Source organism: Sminthopsis crassicaudata, chromosome 3, assembly GCF_048593235.1.
Source record: "Sminthopsis crassicaudata isolate SCR6 chromosome 3, ASM4859323v1, whole genome shotgun sequence".
Lineage (NCBI taxonomy): Eukaryota > Metazoa > Chordata > Mammalia > Dasyuromorphia > Dasyuridae > Sminthopsis > Sminthopsis crassicaudata.
The window spans coordinates 229,745,302-229,763,258 of record NC_133619.1 but is presented as its reverse complement, the minus strand read 5'-3'; the positions used below and the strand labels follow the sequence as shown (position 1 = coordinate 229,763,258).

The 17,957-nt window shown below is 34.5% G+C and overlaps 1 protein-coding gene across 3 annotated transcripts in view; it reads left to right on the top strand.

Moving 5' to 3' along the window:
• The window catches only part of STS (steroid sulfatase), a 215,700-nt gene extending 198,255 nt beyond the window's left edge, over nucleotides 1-17,445 (top strand). For all 3 annotated transcript variants that reach the window (XM_074300196.1, XM_074300197.1, XM_074300198.1), the window contains one exon: nucleotides 11,833-17,445. In XM_074300196.1, coding sequence (XP_074156297.1) covers nucleotides 11,833-12,212 — 380 coding nt within the window. In that variant the 3' untranslated portion in view covers nucleotides 12,213-17,445. The remainder of the gene's footprint in view (nucleotides 1-11,832) is intronic.
• Nucleotides 17,446-17,957: the final 512 nt, after the last annotated feature.

The following is a 17,957-nucleotide window of genomic DNA, read 5'->3' as shown; positions in this document are numbered from 1 at the left end:
AAGAATAACACCTTGTGGTTTATTATTTGCAGCCTTTTTTGAGTTTTATCATTGTTGATAACTACGCCAGCAAGATTGAATGTAAAATTCAGGACTCACTATCCTAGCTTATAGAGTGGATGGAAGGAGGGAAAAATAAAACTGTGATTGACCTTACTGTGCAAAACATTATTAGATTTGTAAGGAGTTGAGAGAATGTTGACTCCTACAAAGGGTAAGAGGAACTTATTCCTATGTAGAAAGATGGATTTTTTAAAATTAGAAATTAAATATGGTAAAGAACAAAGACCCTGCCTCTCCTTTCAAGGAAACAAACTAATCTCACAGGATTTTCTGTTTATTTTTAAAATATGTTTGAAAAGTAATTATTTTAAACATTCTTTTCTTTGTAAATTTTGAGTTCTAAATTCTTTTTCCTCTAACTCACATCCATACCAACTGAGAAGGCAAGCAGTGATAACAATTATGCATGTGAAATTATAAAAAAAATCTATTTTAGCCATATTTTAAAAAAACAAAACAAAGTTTAAAAAGTGAGAAAATTATACTTCAGTTTACACTTGGAATGCATCAATTTCTTCCTCTGGAGATAGAAATTATTTTTTATCATTAGCCCTTTGGAATTATTTTTGATCATTGAATTGATAAGAGTAGGCAAGCCTTTTGTACTTGATCATTATTGCAGCATGGTGGTTACTGTGTATGAGGATCTCCCATTTATTTTCCCTTTATTTTGCATGAGTTATATAGGACTTGCATGTTTTCCTGAAACCACTCCCCTTGTCATTTCTCACAGTACTGTAGTACTCTCTATCACAGTCATTCATATATTATAACTTGAGTATACCTATTTGATGAGTATACCCTTGACTCATCACAAAAGAGTTGTTATAAAAATTTTTGTACACATAGGTACTTTTATTTTTCTTTGATTTTTATGGGACACAGACTAGTAATAGTATTGCTTGGTCAAATGGGTATGCACATTTTTATAGCTCTTTGGACCTAGTTCCAAATTATTCTGCAATGGTTGGACCAGCACATTATTCTAGTAGCTCATTAATGTACCTATTTTTCCTTCATCTCTGCCAACATTTATCAAAAAGATGCTGTATCTCTATGATCAAAGAAGAATTTTAGCATACTTCAAAAGAAATGTGCACAAATATAAAGAATTCACCCCAAATGTTCATATCAATTATTTATGCTTGTGGTAAAAACATTTTGAGCTCACATTGATCTGATCAGCTTCAGTCAGACATACTGAAACTTGATTTTAAGTTAGTGATGTGATTTTGGTCTTCTTCAAGAATAAAGGAAAAGGGGCAGCTACGTAGCGTAGTGGATAGAGAACCAGCCCTGAAGTCAGGAGGACCTGAGTTCAAATGTAATTCAGACACTATATACTTCCTAGCTTTGTGACCCTGGACAAGTCACCACTTAACCTTAATTGCCTCAGCAAAACAAAACAAAACAAAAAAAAAACAACAACAAAAAAAAACCCACAACTTCATAGAAGGTAGGACCTAAAAGTTGCTTTAATTTACCTTTCTCTAATCATTAGTGATAGAGAGAATTTTTTTTTCATATTGTAGCTACAATTTCTTCTCCTGAAAATTGACCATTTGACCAATTGAGTAATGGCTTTTATTTTTATAAATTTGACTCCGTGTTATTATACTAAATATATTTGAGAAAGAGATCTTTATCAGAGAAATTTACTGGAAAATTTTTAGATATTACTTCATTCTCTATGTACCTTTTAACAATATTGTTCTTCTGATTATCCATTTTAAATATTTCTATTTTGCTTTTTCTTTCTCTGAGATCATGATTGTATCCCCCACTGTTTTTTTTAGTTCACCTAAAGCATATTAGATACTGCTCTAGCACTTTATTTTAATTTTGTGTCTTTCTGTTTCAAGCAAACCTTCTTGTAAACAACATAAAGTTAGAATTTGGTTTCTAATTCTCTTATCTGCTTTTATTTTATGGGTGAACTTATTCCATTCACATTCACAGTTACAATTATCTATTGTATTTTCCTCCTCATTTCCTTCTCTCTCTTTTTATCCTGTCCCTCTTCAAAAATGTCTGTTTTGCTTCTTACCACCAAATATATTCTTTCTTTTACCATACCTCATTTTCTCTTATCTCCTTCCCCTTTTATCTCCCTATTAAATAAGTTGTGTTTCTATATCCTTTGAGTGTGTAAATACACATTCTTCCATCTTTGAACCAATTCCAATGAGAGTGAGGTTTAAGCATTTCCTTCCATCCCCCTCATTTCCCTTTCCATTGTAAAAGTTATTTCTTGCATACCTCTTTTGTGTGAGAAAATTTTCCCATTCTATCTCTTCCTTCCCTCTTCTCTCAACACATCCTACTAACTTATCTCTTGTTCTTGTTCTTTTTGTTTTTCTTGTTCTTCTCTCCTCTTCTTTTTCCTCCTCTTCCTCTTCCTTTTCCTCCTTTTCCTCCTATCTTTCTCCTTCATCTCCTCTTCCTCTTCTTTCTCCATTTCCTTCACTTCCTTTCCTTTTTGGAGATCATTTTAACTATGTTAATTCACTTTAGTTGTTTTAATAATGGTAAAGTTTTTAGGAGATGCATATATCATCTTCCTATACAGGAATGTAAACAATTGAAGTTTATTGAAATCTTTGATTACTCATTCATATTTATCTTTTTATGCTTCTCTTGAATCTTATGTTTGAATATCAGCTTCCTATTTAGTTCTAGTCTTTTCAAGAGGAATGCTCGAAAGCATTGCTCTACTTCATTAAATATCCATTCCCCCTCAATAATTATGCTCAGCTTTGCTTGTAATCCTGGATCTTTTGTATTCCAGAAAATTTTATTACAAATTTGGTTTTTATCCAGGAAAGGCCCTTCTTCCTCTGCAGCCATAAGTGCTAGCAGTCTCTTTGCCTTGGAAATGTGACCTTGATTGTGTGTGTGTGTGTGTGTGTGTGTGAGACCAACTTCCCAGTGCTCCTCTTTGCCCTGGAACAGATTCCCAGAATTGTATATGGGCAAAAGAGTGTGAATCAATGTCAACTATACTCAGTACGAACAAAGGGTCTTCTGTAATATCTGTCTCATCAGTTATCTGACTTCCTTATCATATCTTGGCAAAGGACTGAATTGCTGCTACTGCTGCTGCTGCTTTTTGAGCTCCAGAAAAGTTTATACTCCAGTGTCAAAAACCCCTCATTTCAATCTTCCAAATTTTTTTAAGCTAGAAAAATGTCTTATTCTGAGTTTTTGTTGATTTAGTTATGATTTGAGATGTTATTTTAAAGGTATTTAAGAGGGTATGTTGAGAAGATTCATTTAAGTTGCTTCTAATCTGCAATCTCAGGATTTTCTGTATAAATAAAATCTTTTTGTTCATTGTTGATGACTGACTGTATAGTCTTTTCTTAGCTATCTCTCCAAGTTATCTTAAAATATTTTTCCTCCAATTTACCTTGTAGCGTGCTCTCCTGGCAGTTACAATTACTAGTCTGTCCTAGACCCACCAGAGCACCTTTGACCACTGTCCTTTGCAGTGTGAGCTCGTAACGTGCTCTCCTGGCAGTTACAATTACTAGTCTGTCCTAGACCCACCAGAGCACCTTTGACCACTGTCCTTTGCAGTGTGAGCTCTACCCGGCTCACCTCCTCTGAGGCCTTCTAAGGTCTCTGGCCACAATCTCTTGAATCTATAGCTTAGTAACCGGTAGCGCACTCAAGAACAACCACGTGTAATCTTAAAAGCCTTTATTATACCTACTCACATAATGCCCTAGCTGATGCCCTGACTTGTTGGTTCCCGAGTGAACACCTGGTCAGAAGACCCACGTGTTCACTACCAAAATCCTTACCTCTTTCGGCTACCCATCTTGGCTTGGCCACCCAGGCTAGGAGCCATGGTGAACAGCACGAGGTTAAAGAGGGCGGTTGCTGCCTGCAGTGGGCTTACATAGGGCCTGTGAGGTCACACACACAGCCAATCAGCGAGAGAGTCACCCATTACGAAGCTATCTCAATATGGCCAGGATCCCGCCCAAGGGCAGTCCTAATATCCACAGAAATTATTTCTGGGCCTCAATCTCCCGATGCACTGTGGCACCCATTTAAAGGGCCCTTACAATTCCCTTTCTCTTGTTTTGCGGGAACCGCACATCTCACCAAGCTAAACTTTTAGCACCAGCTATAGTTCACTTGATCCATGAGATGACAGTGTTATGCCCAAGGAGGTCCAAGGCAGCAGATCAGTAAACAGAAGTATGACATGAGAACCAGGCTCAACAGTGGCCCAAATGTTCAACCCATTCATCAAAGTCATACTCGAGATAATAAGCCAAAGAGATTGGATGCCAATGAGGTAGGATGTCAACACTGAGGTGGGAAGTCAACAAGGTAAAACATCACAATTCTAGTTAACAAATATCAGTAGGTAGGTTGTCACAATTCTAGTTACATTTATCACAGTTCTAGACCAATTCTAGTTTCTTACAATTTTCTGTTGCACTTGTCACAATCCTAGAACAATTCTAGCTTATCACAATTCTCAATTGCACTTGTCACAATCCTGGAACAATTCTAGTTTATCACAATTCTCAATTGCACTTTTCACAATTCTAGAACAATTCTAGCTTATCACAATTCTCTATTGCACTTTTCACAATCCTAGAACAATTCTAGTTTGTCACAATTCACTATTGCACTTTTCACAATTCTAGAACAATTCTAGATTCACAGGTGCACATAAGCAATCATGTCCAGTAACATTGTCTCAATAACAATGGCAGGTGGGTGTGTTGGTTTTTCACCCACTAATTTAAAAGCATAGTCCTTCAATAGAAAGCATAGGGCAAAGCCTCTCCCCAGGCCACCATATGGCAAGTGGCCACGGGAGAAGCAAGCAGGCCTATCTCAATATGGCCAGGATCCCGCCCAAGGGCAGTCCTAATATCCACAGAAATTATTTCTGGGCCTCAATCTCCCGATGCACTGTGGCACCCATTTAAAGGGCCCTTACATTACCTGATATCTATAAAACATTTTAAAAGTCACAACTGAATCATCCCAGATATGGAGTAGAGAAGTCCATCAAATTAGGCACTGAAAAGAAACTAAAGACCAGTGAACTTAGCTCACTGTACATTTGCCTTTGCTATTTTTGATGGCCCTACAGAAACGTGTGAGACATTTTGGCATTTATTTTAATGAGTGTGAAGTCATAAATATACTAAGGAGGTAATAAGCATTTTAATTTAAACAAATATTCACCATATTTATACGGTGTCCTATGACTTCTGATTGCCAGAGTTCTGTAGTCTTTGACCCTAACAGATTTTTTAAAAAATGGAAAAGGGCTCAGTGGCATCAGGAAAAATAGTTGTTCATAATTTGTTGCTACCAACAACCAATATTGTCCATACCCTTTTCATTATTCTCTGACTAAACTCTCACACAACTTATGGCACAGCATAATGTTTAAAGTTTCCCTAAGGAACCATAATATTCAGAGCTGGAAGAAAAGGCATGCACATACATGCAGCAAAACACAGATTCATATGAAGTCACCCAGGTAACAAGACTCAAGGGTTATTTCACATTGCTTCAAAGAGATCTCATCTGGTTCTTTTTACTTTAAAAAGGTAAAACTTATTTAATAATACAATTGACCAGATTAAAAACCAGGTTAGAGTCCTAGGCACTCCTTCCTTTCATTTACTTTTTGTATAACTAACAGATTTTTCAGTGAAGGGCACAGTTTGGATAGAGACGGCTTTTTATTTCTTATTTCAAAATAGAAGGGGATGATTCTTCCCATATTATCTCTTCTTTAATTGTGAAACCTAAGCAAAAGAATCCGTTTGAACAATTAATATAAACTATTATACCAGTTAGCAGTTTTGGCAGAACTGAGGTGTACTCCTTATAACTATTGGCTACAAATAGTATCTTATTGTCCTATTTATTATATCTATATTCCTTCCTTCCTTCCTTCCTTCCTTCCTTCCTTCCTTCCTTCCTTCCTTCCTTCCTTCCTTCCTTCCTTCCTTCCTTCCTTCCTTCCTTCCTTCCTTCCTTCCTTCCTTCCTTCCTTCCTTCCTTCCTTCCTTCCTTCCTTCCTTCCTTCCTTTCCTTCTGTTTCCTTCCTTTCATTTGTTCTAAACATCTCCCATGGTGGTAGAAGACACATATAAACCTTCCCATTTTGTACCTGGTTTGATATTAAGCTTTAGAGAGTCATTGTATAAACTTAACTCTATTATATCTCTCAAAGAACATTGTGTGATTTAGTTGTTTATTTAGTTTATATATTTAGTTTAGTTTATTAGAGGAAAATCTTAATAATAGTATTTTATTCTAAAAAAAATCAGGTTGCTTTTTTACAGTTAACAAACAACAGGCACAGTGAAATGTTGTACTCTTTTCTCCTTTCAGTCATTTATTGGCCTGTGAAGATTTATTTGATATACAATAAGGTTTGCAAAAGCTTTCTTGTTTTCATCTTCAAATATTCTCAAGGATGCCTAAGGGGCATGTGTAGAATATGCTTATGGATGAAATTATTTCATTTAAAATTAATTTAATTTCAACACTTTAATCCAATATTTCCAAAGGCAACATAGTTTAGTAGATAGATTGCTACATTCAGAATCAGAAAGTCAAATCTTGACTGTGATACACACTAGTTATGTGATACTAGACAAAACCCTTATCCTACTTTGCATCGGACAATTCCCTACTGAATTTACTGAATAATAGATTATATTTTTATCAATATTATTAGAAAGTTCCCATAATAATAGTTCCATAAGCTAAATTTATTATAAATCCTCATAAGTCAACAGCTGTTAAATAATTAGGATAAAGTCAGTGAACTTGGAATTGTTTAATTTGGTTCTAATCCCACCTGTGTTACTAATTTGACTTTGAGCAAACCACTTAAATTCCCCAATTTCTGCATTGTTAAAATGAAAGTACTACCCTCAGTACTTACTTCATAGGGTTATATTATTAAAAAAAAACACTCTTTTAATTCTATAAAATTTTATGTAAATGTGACCTACTACAATGACAGAACCAAAGGAACTATGCTAGTCCATATGAGAAGGTACAAAGAATCAGCTGTTGTCTGCTCTCAGGTGCTAATGAAGTGGCACATGTAGATATACTTCAATGGAAAGAGAAATTTCTATCACAACATGTTCACCATCCTTAAAAATTATACTAAGAGTGCTATTCATTTGTCAAGAGATGATAAACATGTATTATGAATTGGCTAACACGGTTTGAGCCTCAGTTGTTGCTTTTATTCTCACTGCCTCCTCCCTTAGTCACTGCTGGAAATAATGGTTTCATTCAATACGGTCCACTAATAATTACAAAATATCCATACACACAAGTGTTTATTTTTAATTTTAAAATAATATGATCAATCTCTATTTTAAATTATTTCAGTAATCAGAAGAATATAAATTAATTTCTGTATTTTCCATAAATATTTCTTTGGTAAACAGAAAAAACTAAAAGTAAAATTATTTCCCAAATCTAAACAAAACTGAATACTTATGAAATGATAAATGTGTTAAAAACTCCAACAAAAGTACATTAAATGACTGGATGTTTATTTCTTTTCTGTCAAATAATATCTTTAAACATTTAAAATTTATGACTTCTAAAGAAAAAAAGAATATAGTTAAATAAAGGAAGTTGAGCACCTATATGACCATGTCTTTGATTTAAATGTTGTTACTTTCTTTTTAATGTTTAATTAAGCCTATATTCCTTAAATAGAAGTACTACAAAATATAGTCACACTCTCCACCTTTACATTTTTAAACAGTTCTTAATTCTTAGGGGAAAATAAAAATCTTTAATGTTACTAAATAATTCTCAATTAATATTTTTCTATTGTACAGTAAAAATCTGCATATAAATCTACATATATAAAACTAAACTTAATCATTGACATTGAATTTCTCCAGAAAGATAATTAAGTATTTTGACAGACCCTTAAATTGGTCTTCTAACTAACATAAAAATGGAAGAATTGAACCCTATATTCAATAAATGAGTGGGAATTTTCAAAAGAAAATGGAAGACATAGGCCTTTAATAATGACACTTTATTCCGAGAGCTAGCACTCCCTCAAAATTTTGCACACACTGTAACCTGATGAAGTGTCAAACATCCTCCCATTTTGTAATGTCTAAGGAACTATTAGAGGCTATTTTCCCCCTCCTCATTCTGTAATAACCTTCACCTAGCTGTCCATGATTACTGTAAGAACAGTATAAGTTAACTAGAAAAATCTCCTGACTGTCAACTTGTCACTGAATAAACTCATGAAGCTAATATATCATTTGTAATGAAGAATGAAGGAGGAGGATATAAAGAATCTTAAGGTTACTGACTTAGTTTTAAGACTGTGTTATGAATTCTTAGTTTCTATGTCCCCAAATTCTGTTTGTAGTCTAAAGCATCTGTGGTCCAGCCTGACCTAATCTTTAGACGTTAAATGTGCTCAGTACTGATAAAGTGATGGAACACTCACTTCCTGTTCATTAGGGTCCACTGGCTGTGAAGGAAGAAGAGCTTGGTTCATATGCTGTACCTGATATTTTTATTCCCTGTATGACTTTGAACAAGTCATGTATCTTCTTGAGATAATTAGGAACTTGAACTAAATTGCCTCTGAGGTTCATTTCAATTTTAGATCTAGGCTTCTATTTATTCATGTTTGCTAAACTTGTACTGAGGGTTACAATAAACTGTCAAAAGAAATTTTATATACACATGCATGCACATGTGCACACACATACATACTTATATGTCTATTAATTTTCCAAAGAACCTGCAAATGAAATAAAGTCTAAACTCAAGTTGGGATTTAAAATTGTTAGAGATCAGGATCAGTCCACCTCATTAGCCAGTCATCCAGAAATCTCTTTCTGTGCTTCAACCAAACAGGCCTACTTATTATTTTGAAACATGTCTTGTCTTTTCCAATACCTTTACCTTTTCTCACACTAAGTATGCTACCAATAATTCCTTCTCTCCTCCACATCCCTGTTTGTGCCATATCTTTTCCTAGCCAGTAGCTAGTTCAAGTGATACAACTCAGCAAGCATTTGTTTACATCCTCCCAGAGCTAGACACCATATTAGATGTTAAGGAAGTAAAGACAAAGAAAAAATAGTCTTTCAAGGAGTTTACATTCTATGGAAAGAGAGAGATCAGGGTGGAGAAGATACTGAAACAACAAACACAAATAAATAAATATAATTGTGTGTGGGAATATCAGACCTATGACCTTCAGTGATGTAAGAAATTCCCAAGGAGAAAATTCTTTTTACTAATGAACATTGGTACCTTCTCTGCAATTTATTGTTAGAGAGTTGCTTGAGCTAATGAGACTTGCCCAGGGTCATACAGCTGGAATGTGTCAGTATAACAAATCTAGATTTTCCTTCCTGACCCTCTAACACAAAATGTATGCAAAATAAGCTAGCTGGGGATAGTGGTGGCAAGGAGGCAGTGACAGATGTGGAGAAGATGAGAAACACCTTGTGGGAGCTGGCCCTTGAGATTTACTTTGAAAAAAGCTAGGAATTCTAAAATTGAAGCTAGAGAGGAAGAATGTTTCAGGAATAAGGAACAGCCTTTGCATAACATGTCATGAATAGTAAACAGCTGAAAGCCCAATTTGAATGGAACATTGGTTTATTGGTGAGTGGCAAGGAAAGGCAGGATGATGTGAACTCAGTTTAGAAAGTTAATTTTGAGCTATATAAGTATTTAAAATTATACACAAAGGAGTTTTTATTTTATTATAGGACAAAAGGGAGCCTTCCATGAAGTTATTTGAGCTGGTAGTGATGTGGTCATATCTGTGCTTGAGGAATATCCATTTCACAGCTATGTGGAAGATAGATTAAAGAGTGGTTGATGGGTGTTGAGGTCCCTTCAAGATTCCTTTCTGATTCCCAACCCCTCATGGCTGAAGAAGTTATGATCTTTGATTCATAAATCCTGGTCAAAAAGCACCCTTTTGAATTCCAATGATATCTGTGCTTTCCCAGCCCCCACCAAATTTGAGCTAACTTGGGCTTTCCCACCTCACACTTTATGCTCAGGTTTCCTCAACTCCCACAAACAGCTTCTTCCTTATCTAAAAACCCATTGAATTCTATTCAATGCTAACCCTGGTGGAAACCAGCCAGGAGCCTGGCACTCCACCCACCTTCAAGATCACCAAGAGCCCCCATTATAAAAAGGGACAACTCTGGAGTCCACTCTTTGCAGGAGCCCTAAAACATGGTATCCTTCCAGCCATGTAAGGGTTCCTGTTGGCCCAGCGACCAGCTCTGGCTTTGGCATCTTTCTACCTTCACCCTTACTTCCAAACCCCTACAATAAACCTTTTTATCAATCTAGGTTTTCGGGCCTGTAAATCCTTTACAGAAGACTCTGTGCCATCACTAGACCTATCCTTGCACCGAACTAAAAGGGGTTCCCCCTTTCCTAACTCTCATCAGAGACACCATTATTACAGAGACATTTAGAAGTCTGTTACTTCTGTAGTTCATGTGAGAAGTGAGAGACTGTGGTAGGGTGATGACCATGTAAATGGACAGGAGCAATATATGAGAAATATTATAGAGATAAAATCTACATAACCTGTCAACTGCTTAGATATAAAGGAGGTAAGAGGAGTAAAGGATTTGGAATGACTCTTAAATTATTATACAGGGTAACCGGATTTTCATGTCTTTCTAATACCCAATGAAACATTTCCTTTGTTAACATTCAGTTCCTCAAAGAATGCCTGTCTATAGATGTATAAAGATGAAACTGGAAAAATGATGTTCCATAATCTATTATAATATTGACAAATCTCTTTTCTGTAAACATTAAAAATTTCAGTGTTCAAAAGCAGCTAGATGGCACAGTAGATAAAGCTCTAGCCCTGAAGTCAGGGGAACCTGAGTTCAAATCTGGCCTCAGATTCTTAATACTCACTGTGTGACTCTAGGCAAGTCACTTAATCTTAATTTCCTCACAATTAAAAAAGAAGAAGAAGAAGAAGAAGAAGAAGAAGAAGAAGAAGAAGAAGAAGAAGAAGAAGAAGAAGATATAACTCTTGTTATATGCCATTTTGCTTCAGTAAAAAAGCAGTTCTTTCCCTTTCCGAACATTTTAATTTGCTCAAAGTTGTGTTTGTTAAATGATTCTTGCTATAACTCAGAAATATAAAAGTTTTGACATGATAACAGAATTTGGAGCTTTTTTTTTCATGTTACTCAGTTGTATGCAATTTTATATAAGCTTTTCCAATAAAGTTGATTCCAGGTATATACTCAATTCTTAAAAGCTATTTCAGTAGAAAGCAAGCCCTGGCAAGTTTTATTACATTGAAAAAAAATTAGGTTGGTCATGTATATCATATCTGTTATCTGAAAACCAATCTAGCTAAATGCAGAAATACTTGTCGATCAGTTGTCTATTCAGTGTTGAATTGTTTAGCTCCAGAAAGTTTTCAAGATCATTTTTTCAGGTTGGAAAGACATGATGAATTCCCTAAATCAATGAAAGGAGTGTTCACACCAACAGATTCACAGATCTTTACCTTAGTGGCTATGTGAAAATATGAGATTATAGTAATTTCATGGCCAAATATTTTTGTCTTGTTTATTGAGAGTCCATAAGAAATATATGGCATATGATAGCAATGATAATTACCCACTGTAATTTGATAATGTCTACTTTTCATTTTTTAAAGATTATACCATCTGTTTTTAATCTTTTTTTTTTCTTTTTTTACAGGCACATCTATTTGGAAAGCTTTTTTCTTTACACCAAAGTTTAAACCAGATGATTCTAATGGCTGTTTTCCAACCCATGTGTGCTTTTGCAATGGGCATTATGTCACTCGTCATAATCCACCCCTACTCTTTGATATCTCCAAAGACCCAAAGGAGAGACATCCATTAACTTCAAAAACCGAAAATCATTTTCATGAAATTCTAAGAGTCATGCAAGAAGCAGCAGACAACCATACGAAGACACTCAGTGTGGTTCCCAATCAGTTATCCTGGGGGAACCTTCTTTGGAAACCCTGGCTTCAGTTGTGTTGTTCCTCTTCTTATCTTTCCTGTCATTGTGATCGGGAAACAAAAGGTAGGGGTAAAGGTGTCAAACTGTAACAAGACAAATAAAGACTCTTTCCTGGAAGAATAATCTTTATTTGAAAATTCAAAACTTGGAATTCTGTTAATTATCCCAATTGTAGTTAACAAGGTGTGGCCAACACAATCATTGTACTCCCCTGGATACCCTTGGCATGGTATACTTTCTGTGATCTGAACGATTGATTATAGGATGCATACTAATACAAAGAAAACTTTAGGGTTTGCTCTGTTGAGAAGGAAGAACAATGGACTTAACTTGTAGGACCAAGATGGCTGAGTTGGTTGGTAGATTGGACTGAGAAGTGTGGGAATAAAGAAGGAAACTGAATAAATATATGTAAGATTTGTGAAGATAATTGGGCTCTACAAAAACTCCAAAGAGAATCTTCCTTTGTTTTTGAACTTCTTAAGTCATCTATCTTTTCTTTGACTTAGAGTTGGACAGAAGACCTGGCAGTGACCACCCACAACTGATAGATTTTTGCATTAAGAAAGAAAATGTGAATCAAGAAAGAAATTGCTCATAAAACAATGGGTTTTTTAAAAACACTTACAACTTGTATAAAGAATACCACTTGTACCAGTGGTAAATGTAACTTTTCACCTCATGAATGAAAATTATTGTTATTCATGATAAGTGTTTATTGAACATGCTAAGTGCAAGGCACAAGTGATTTTAAATCAACTTCAGTACTCTAGAAAGTTAACAGATGCAAATGTGTACAGTAGAAAGTTGCTAGGAAGTACAAATTCATTAGTTTGCTCTATGTTTCACAGGAGAGCCATGCCATGGAACTGACTTATAGATAAGGCCACCTTAAATAAGATTTATTTGGTACTTCATTAGTTTATTCCCCATGACTAACCCACCTTATACAGAATTCTATTCTGAGGTTCATAGTGATATTCTAATATAATTCCTATTGTGATGAAAAATTAAAAGGTTAAAAAAAAAGAAGGGATTGTTGGGGGAAGGCACTGAATATACAGACTTCCAATATGGTTCAGTATTTTATTTTATGGAAGCTTATTGAATTATTTTTTAATCTTGCAATGAGATAGTTTAATTTGTACCACTATTAAACTTCCTGTTTTTCTTCTATTAATGTGTCAGTGATGGAAGCAATTACTTTGGCCCCTAGTGACCAGAATGGCTCTGGGCAAGGCCTTTTGCTTCTAATCTCTTTTGAGAGCCAGGACTAAGAGAACATCTTGGCCTTGCTTTCCTATCCCCCAAGTCATAGTCACACAAAATAGACCCTCAATGCTGACTAATTCATCTTGATCTGGGAAAGATTGTGCTTCTTATTTCCACTCTGATATTAAGTGAAATTCAGTGGAATTTGAAAGACATTTTCCACTTCTCTTATTCTGCTACCCTTTAGGGAAAACAAATTTTTCCATAGAAAGAAAGAATTAAACATTCCTTTGGGGGACAGGGGGAATCTTTGAAACAAGGCCAAAGGAAGTGACTTTTGTATATTGGCTTATTTAACTGTCAACTCCCTATACAGTCTTTCTAAGAAATTTCTGTAGCCCATTAGAGCGAGTTTTTTTTTTTTTTATTTATTCTGTATCTTTCTAATTCAACTTTACTGTCCAGTCCTGTAATAATAATTGATATTTTCTCTTCAAGATTTTTTTAATGTGTAATTTGTGCCCCTTGTTTAAATACTTGCTCCAGTCCCCTCAGCTACCATTCCAACTAAAGACTCCCTTGTAACATAGAAAAACTGTTAAGCAAAAAAATGATAACATCTGGGAGTGGATGCAATGAAATCCTGTCCTCATAGTTCTCTGCCTCTCTGACATGAGCAGGGAAATAGATTTCATTATCTCTTCTGGACCATTATTGATTTTTAAGTTACTCAGCTTTCAGTTTCCTTTTAGTGATTTTTTTTCACTTACATTATTATATCATTCTGTATAAATACCTTTTAATTCTACTTACTTTACTCTGAATCAGTTCATATAAACCTTCCCATGTTTTTCAAGAGTTTCTCATATTCATCTTGGTACAATACTGTTTTGTTGTACCCATATCACACAACATGTTTAACCATTTTCCTTGGAAACCACTTTCAGTTTTGTACCACCACAAAATGTACTACTATGAATATTTTTGTATATACTGGACCTTTATTTCTGTCTTTGATCTTCTTGGGGGTATATCCCCAGGATTAGCATCACTGAGTCAAACGGTATGAACAGATTGATCACTTTTCTTGAATAATTCTAAATTACAGTCCTGGACAATTCAATCAATTCATGGCTCCATCAACAGAATATTAAGATAACGGTTTTGCCATAGGCATTAACTATTTTCAGTTTTTTGCCACTTTTGCAAATTAAAATAAAGCCTCAAAGTTCTTTTAATTCTCATTTCTCTTATTAACTTGCCTTCATATGGCCATTAACAATTTTTAATTGTTCATCTAAAAACTATTCATAGCCTTTGACTACTTATTTATTGGGGAATGATTCATGGTGTTATATATCTATGTTAAATCCCTATATGTTTGGATTATCAGACTTTTTCTTAGTGATACTTGATGCAAAGTTCTTCCCCCCATTTGACAGTTTCTCTTATTCTGGTTGCATTTATTTGTTTGTGGAAAATCTTTTTAGTTCTAGGTACTTGAAATTGTCCATTTTGTCTTTTATGATTACCTCTAGCTCGTGTTTGTTATTCTTCCTGTATTTATAGTTGTGAAAGTTATCTCCTTCCATTTTTCTCTAATTTTTTTTAATACTGTGATGTTTTATATTTAGTCTTGTATCTATTTGGAATTTATTGAGCTGTATGGTATAAGATTCTGGTGTATACCTAAGTTCTGCCAAACTGCTTTCCAATTTTCTCTCTGAGTGATTTTGGAAGCTTTAAATTAACCACTATTTTTAAAAAACCATCGCTTTCTTATTATTACAGAAACTAGTTAAAACTCTGCTTATTGTATTAGAGAATGTGCTTATTGTATTAGAGAATGTATTAGCATGTTATTTATGTATCAGATTGGCAACTGATACAAGTATTCAAAAGCTTACTTAAATAGTGGAAAGAATACTGGACTTGGAGAAAGGGGACCTGGAGGCAGCTAGGATTAGTATTGGAGTTAGAGTAAGGAAGACCTGAGTTCAAATCCTGTCTTAGACACATACTGGCTGTGTGACTCTGGACAAGTAAACTTTTCTCAGCCTCAGTTTCCTTATCCGTAAAATGGGATTAGATTCTGTGGCTCTCTTCCAGCTCTAAGTTTATGATCCTATAACCTGAGTATAAATCATGACTCTTACAATTTGCTTGTATGTCCTTGGACAAGTCAAGTAACTTCAAATTTTCCTCCTTCATGAAATCAGTATATTGTACTAGGTTATCTCAAAGGTCCCTTCCAGCTTTAAATTTCTTAATACTAACAGCAAAAATTCCTTGCTATAACTTTGATCCTAATATAATTCAAATTTTTAGAAAATATTATATGACATGGGAACATATGTTATAGAACTAAACTTAAGAAAGCTATTGTTGCTGATTTTATATATAAAAGTTTGCTTATATTATATATTATTGTTTAACCTATAAAATGTCATCGGCTCTAAAAATCTAAGGTAAAAGAATTTTAAAATGTTTGCTTTGAAATAATTAACAATTACTATTAATTACATTTTAGGTTATTTAAAAGTGAAGTTTGTGAATAATAACCATAATTGTCATAATTTTGAAACCATTTGCCAACATTCTGTTTGCATGACGAGACAGAAAAATAATGTGGATGTTTATCACGTCAAAGCAAGATCAAGAAAAATTCCTTAGAGAAATAGCTAACTTTTGAAGTGCTGTGTAGCATGATTATTTGGTTACAAAGTAAGCCTTCTGTATCTTCTATGTATTAATGTAGCTTCTTGCTGAATGAATTTGGAGGTTTAAAAAATCATTAAGCTTTCTAAAAACTTCTACTTGTCAAGATGTTAAAACCTAAACTATATTCATTCACATTTAGATAGCTCTCATTTTTACCAGATTAGTAAGGTTTTAGGGAAAGGAAGATTGATGATTTCATATGCCCATGGAGATAATAAGAGTTTAATTAAGGAAACACAGCATTCCAAATTTCCCTAAAGGTCACATACACAGAAAGTGTCCAGGGAAGGTATATGATATATGATCCATATCTCAATAATATTTTCTTCAAAAGCAACTATCAAATTAAAATTTTTCTACTTGGATTATATTATTTAATGCAGATAGAGACTTAAATGATAGATTTCCTTTACCTTTGAAAATAATACAACTTGATAGAGTTATTTCAGATTGTCATAGTTTAGATCAGAAAAGTTTTCAGAGTTTTAGAAGCAGGACAAAAAAAACCACATTACTTCCCTCCCCTCCCCCACTCCACCACCATCACCACCATATTGGCTTCAAATTGAGACCCAGAATCCATCTGCAAGTTTATAAATAAAATTCCAAACTAGAGAGAGGCCAGATCAACTTCTTTATACAAGAGAATATCATTAGGATCAAGAAAACAATAATTCAACTTTAGAATAGGGTCTAAAAAGATGAAGAGTGACAAATAGTGGTGAGAATAGGTTAATTAATAGCCACTATAATGTAAGTTACAGAATAAATAGGATGAGAAACAGATTTAGGATCATAGGATAACAGCTCTGGGAGAGATCTTAGGTGGTCTCCTCTCTCATTTTACAGATGAAAAAAAAAAAAAAACACCAGACCTTGAGAGATAAAATGGCTTGACTTTATTTTGGACAGCCTAATTTCTAGGATAGATTTTAAAAGAGAAGGATTTTAGCTAGAGAAGACCAAAAGGAGAAAGGTTCCCAGACCAGCTAAAATGAAAATATAGAACTTGGAATCTAAAGAATGCTATTTCAGTCCTTGTTCTTCCACTTACTACCTATGTGACCTTGTGCCCTTAGGCCTCAGTTTTCTCATCTGTAAAATTAGTGGGTTTAACTAGATGGTCTCCAAGGTTCCTTCTGGCTCTTTTAAGCATTAGCTCATGATCAAAGGAGGATGAATTTAAAGAAAAGAGCCCAGGAGTCAGGAACTGAGTAATGGGATTGTGTGTTGGTTATACGCCAAGGTGACTGCACACCCTAACCTATCATCATATTTGCCTTCTTCCAACTGACCACTTTTGTGTTGATAGAGCTACCTCTAGTGATCATTATTTAGTAACATGTCTTTGTTTAATGGATTTTGAATAAAGTGATTTTAATTTATCAATATTGAACTGTGTCAAATATTTTCTTAGGTAAAGATTTCAACAAAGTGTCAACTTTCCTAATTATGATGCTAGCTGGCTGGAAGCCCCCAATGTATCCCTGTAAAAAACAAACAATCAATAACAAAACTGTCATGTGGCTATTTATCAGCTTTTAAATATGAACATAAGGGGACACTCACATAACATTCCCTCAAACCAGTTGTAAAACTAATTAGATTCCAAAGAGATATGCTTTTTTCCAAACTATTTCATTTCCCTTGCTATTTTTTAATCTCACAGTGATATCTATGACAATTACCACTAGTTTCATATAAAATATTTTTTGTGTTTGTTTCATGGTATTCTTAGGATCAAAGAGTTGATCTAGAAGGGAAACTGAAAGTCATTTACTCCAAGCTCCTCATTTTACAGCCCAGAGAGAATAAATGTTTTAACCAAGGTGGGATTTGAACCCAGCACCTCTGAATCTAGAGTCAGGGTTCTTTACATTTTAAAATAATATATGATATAT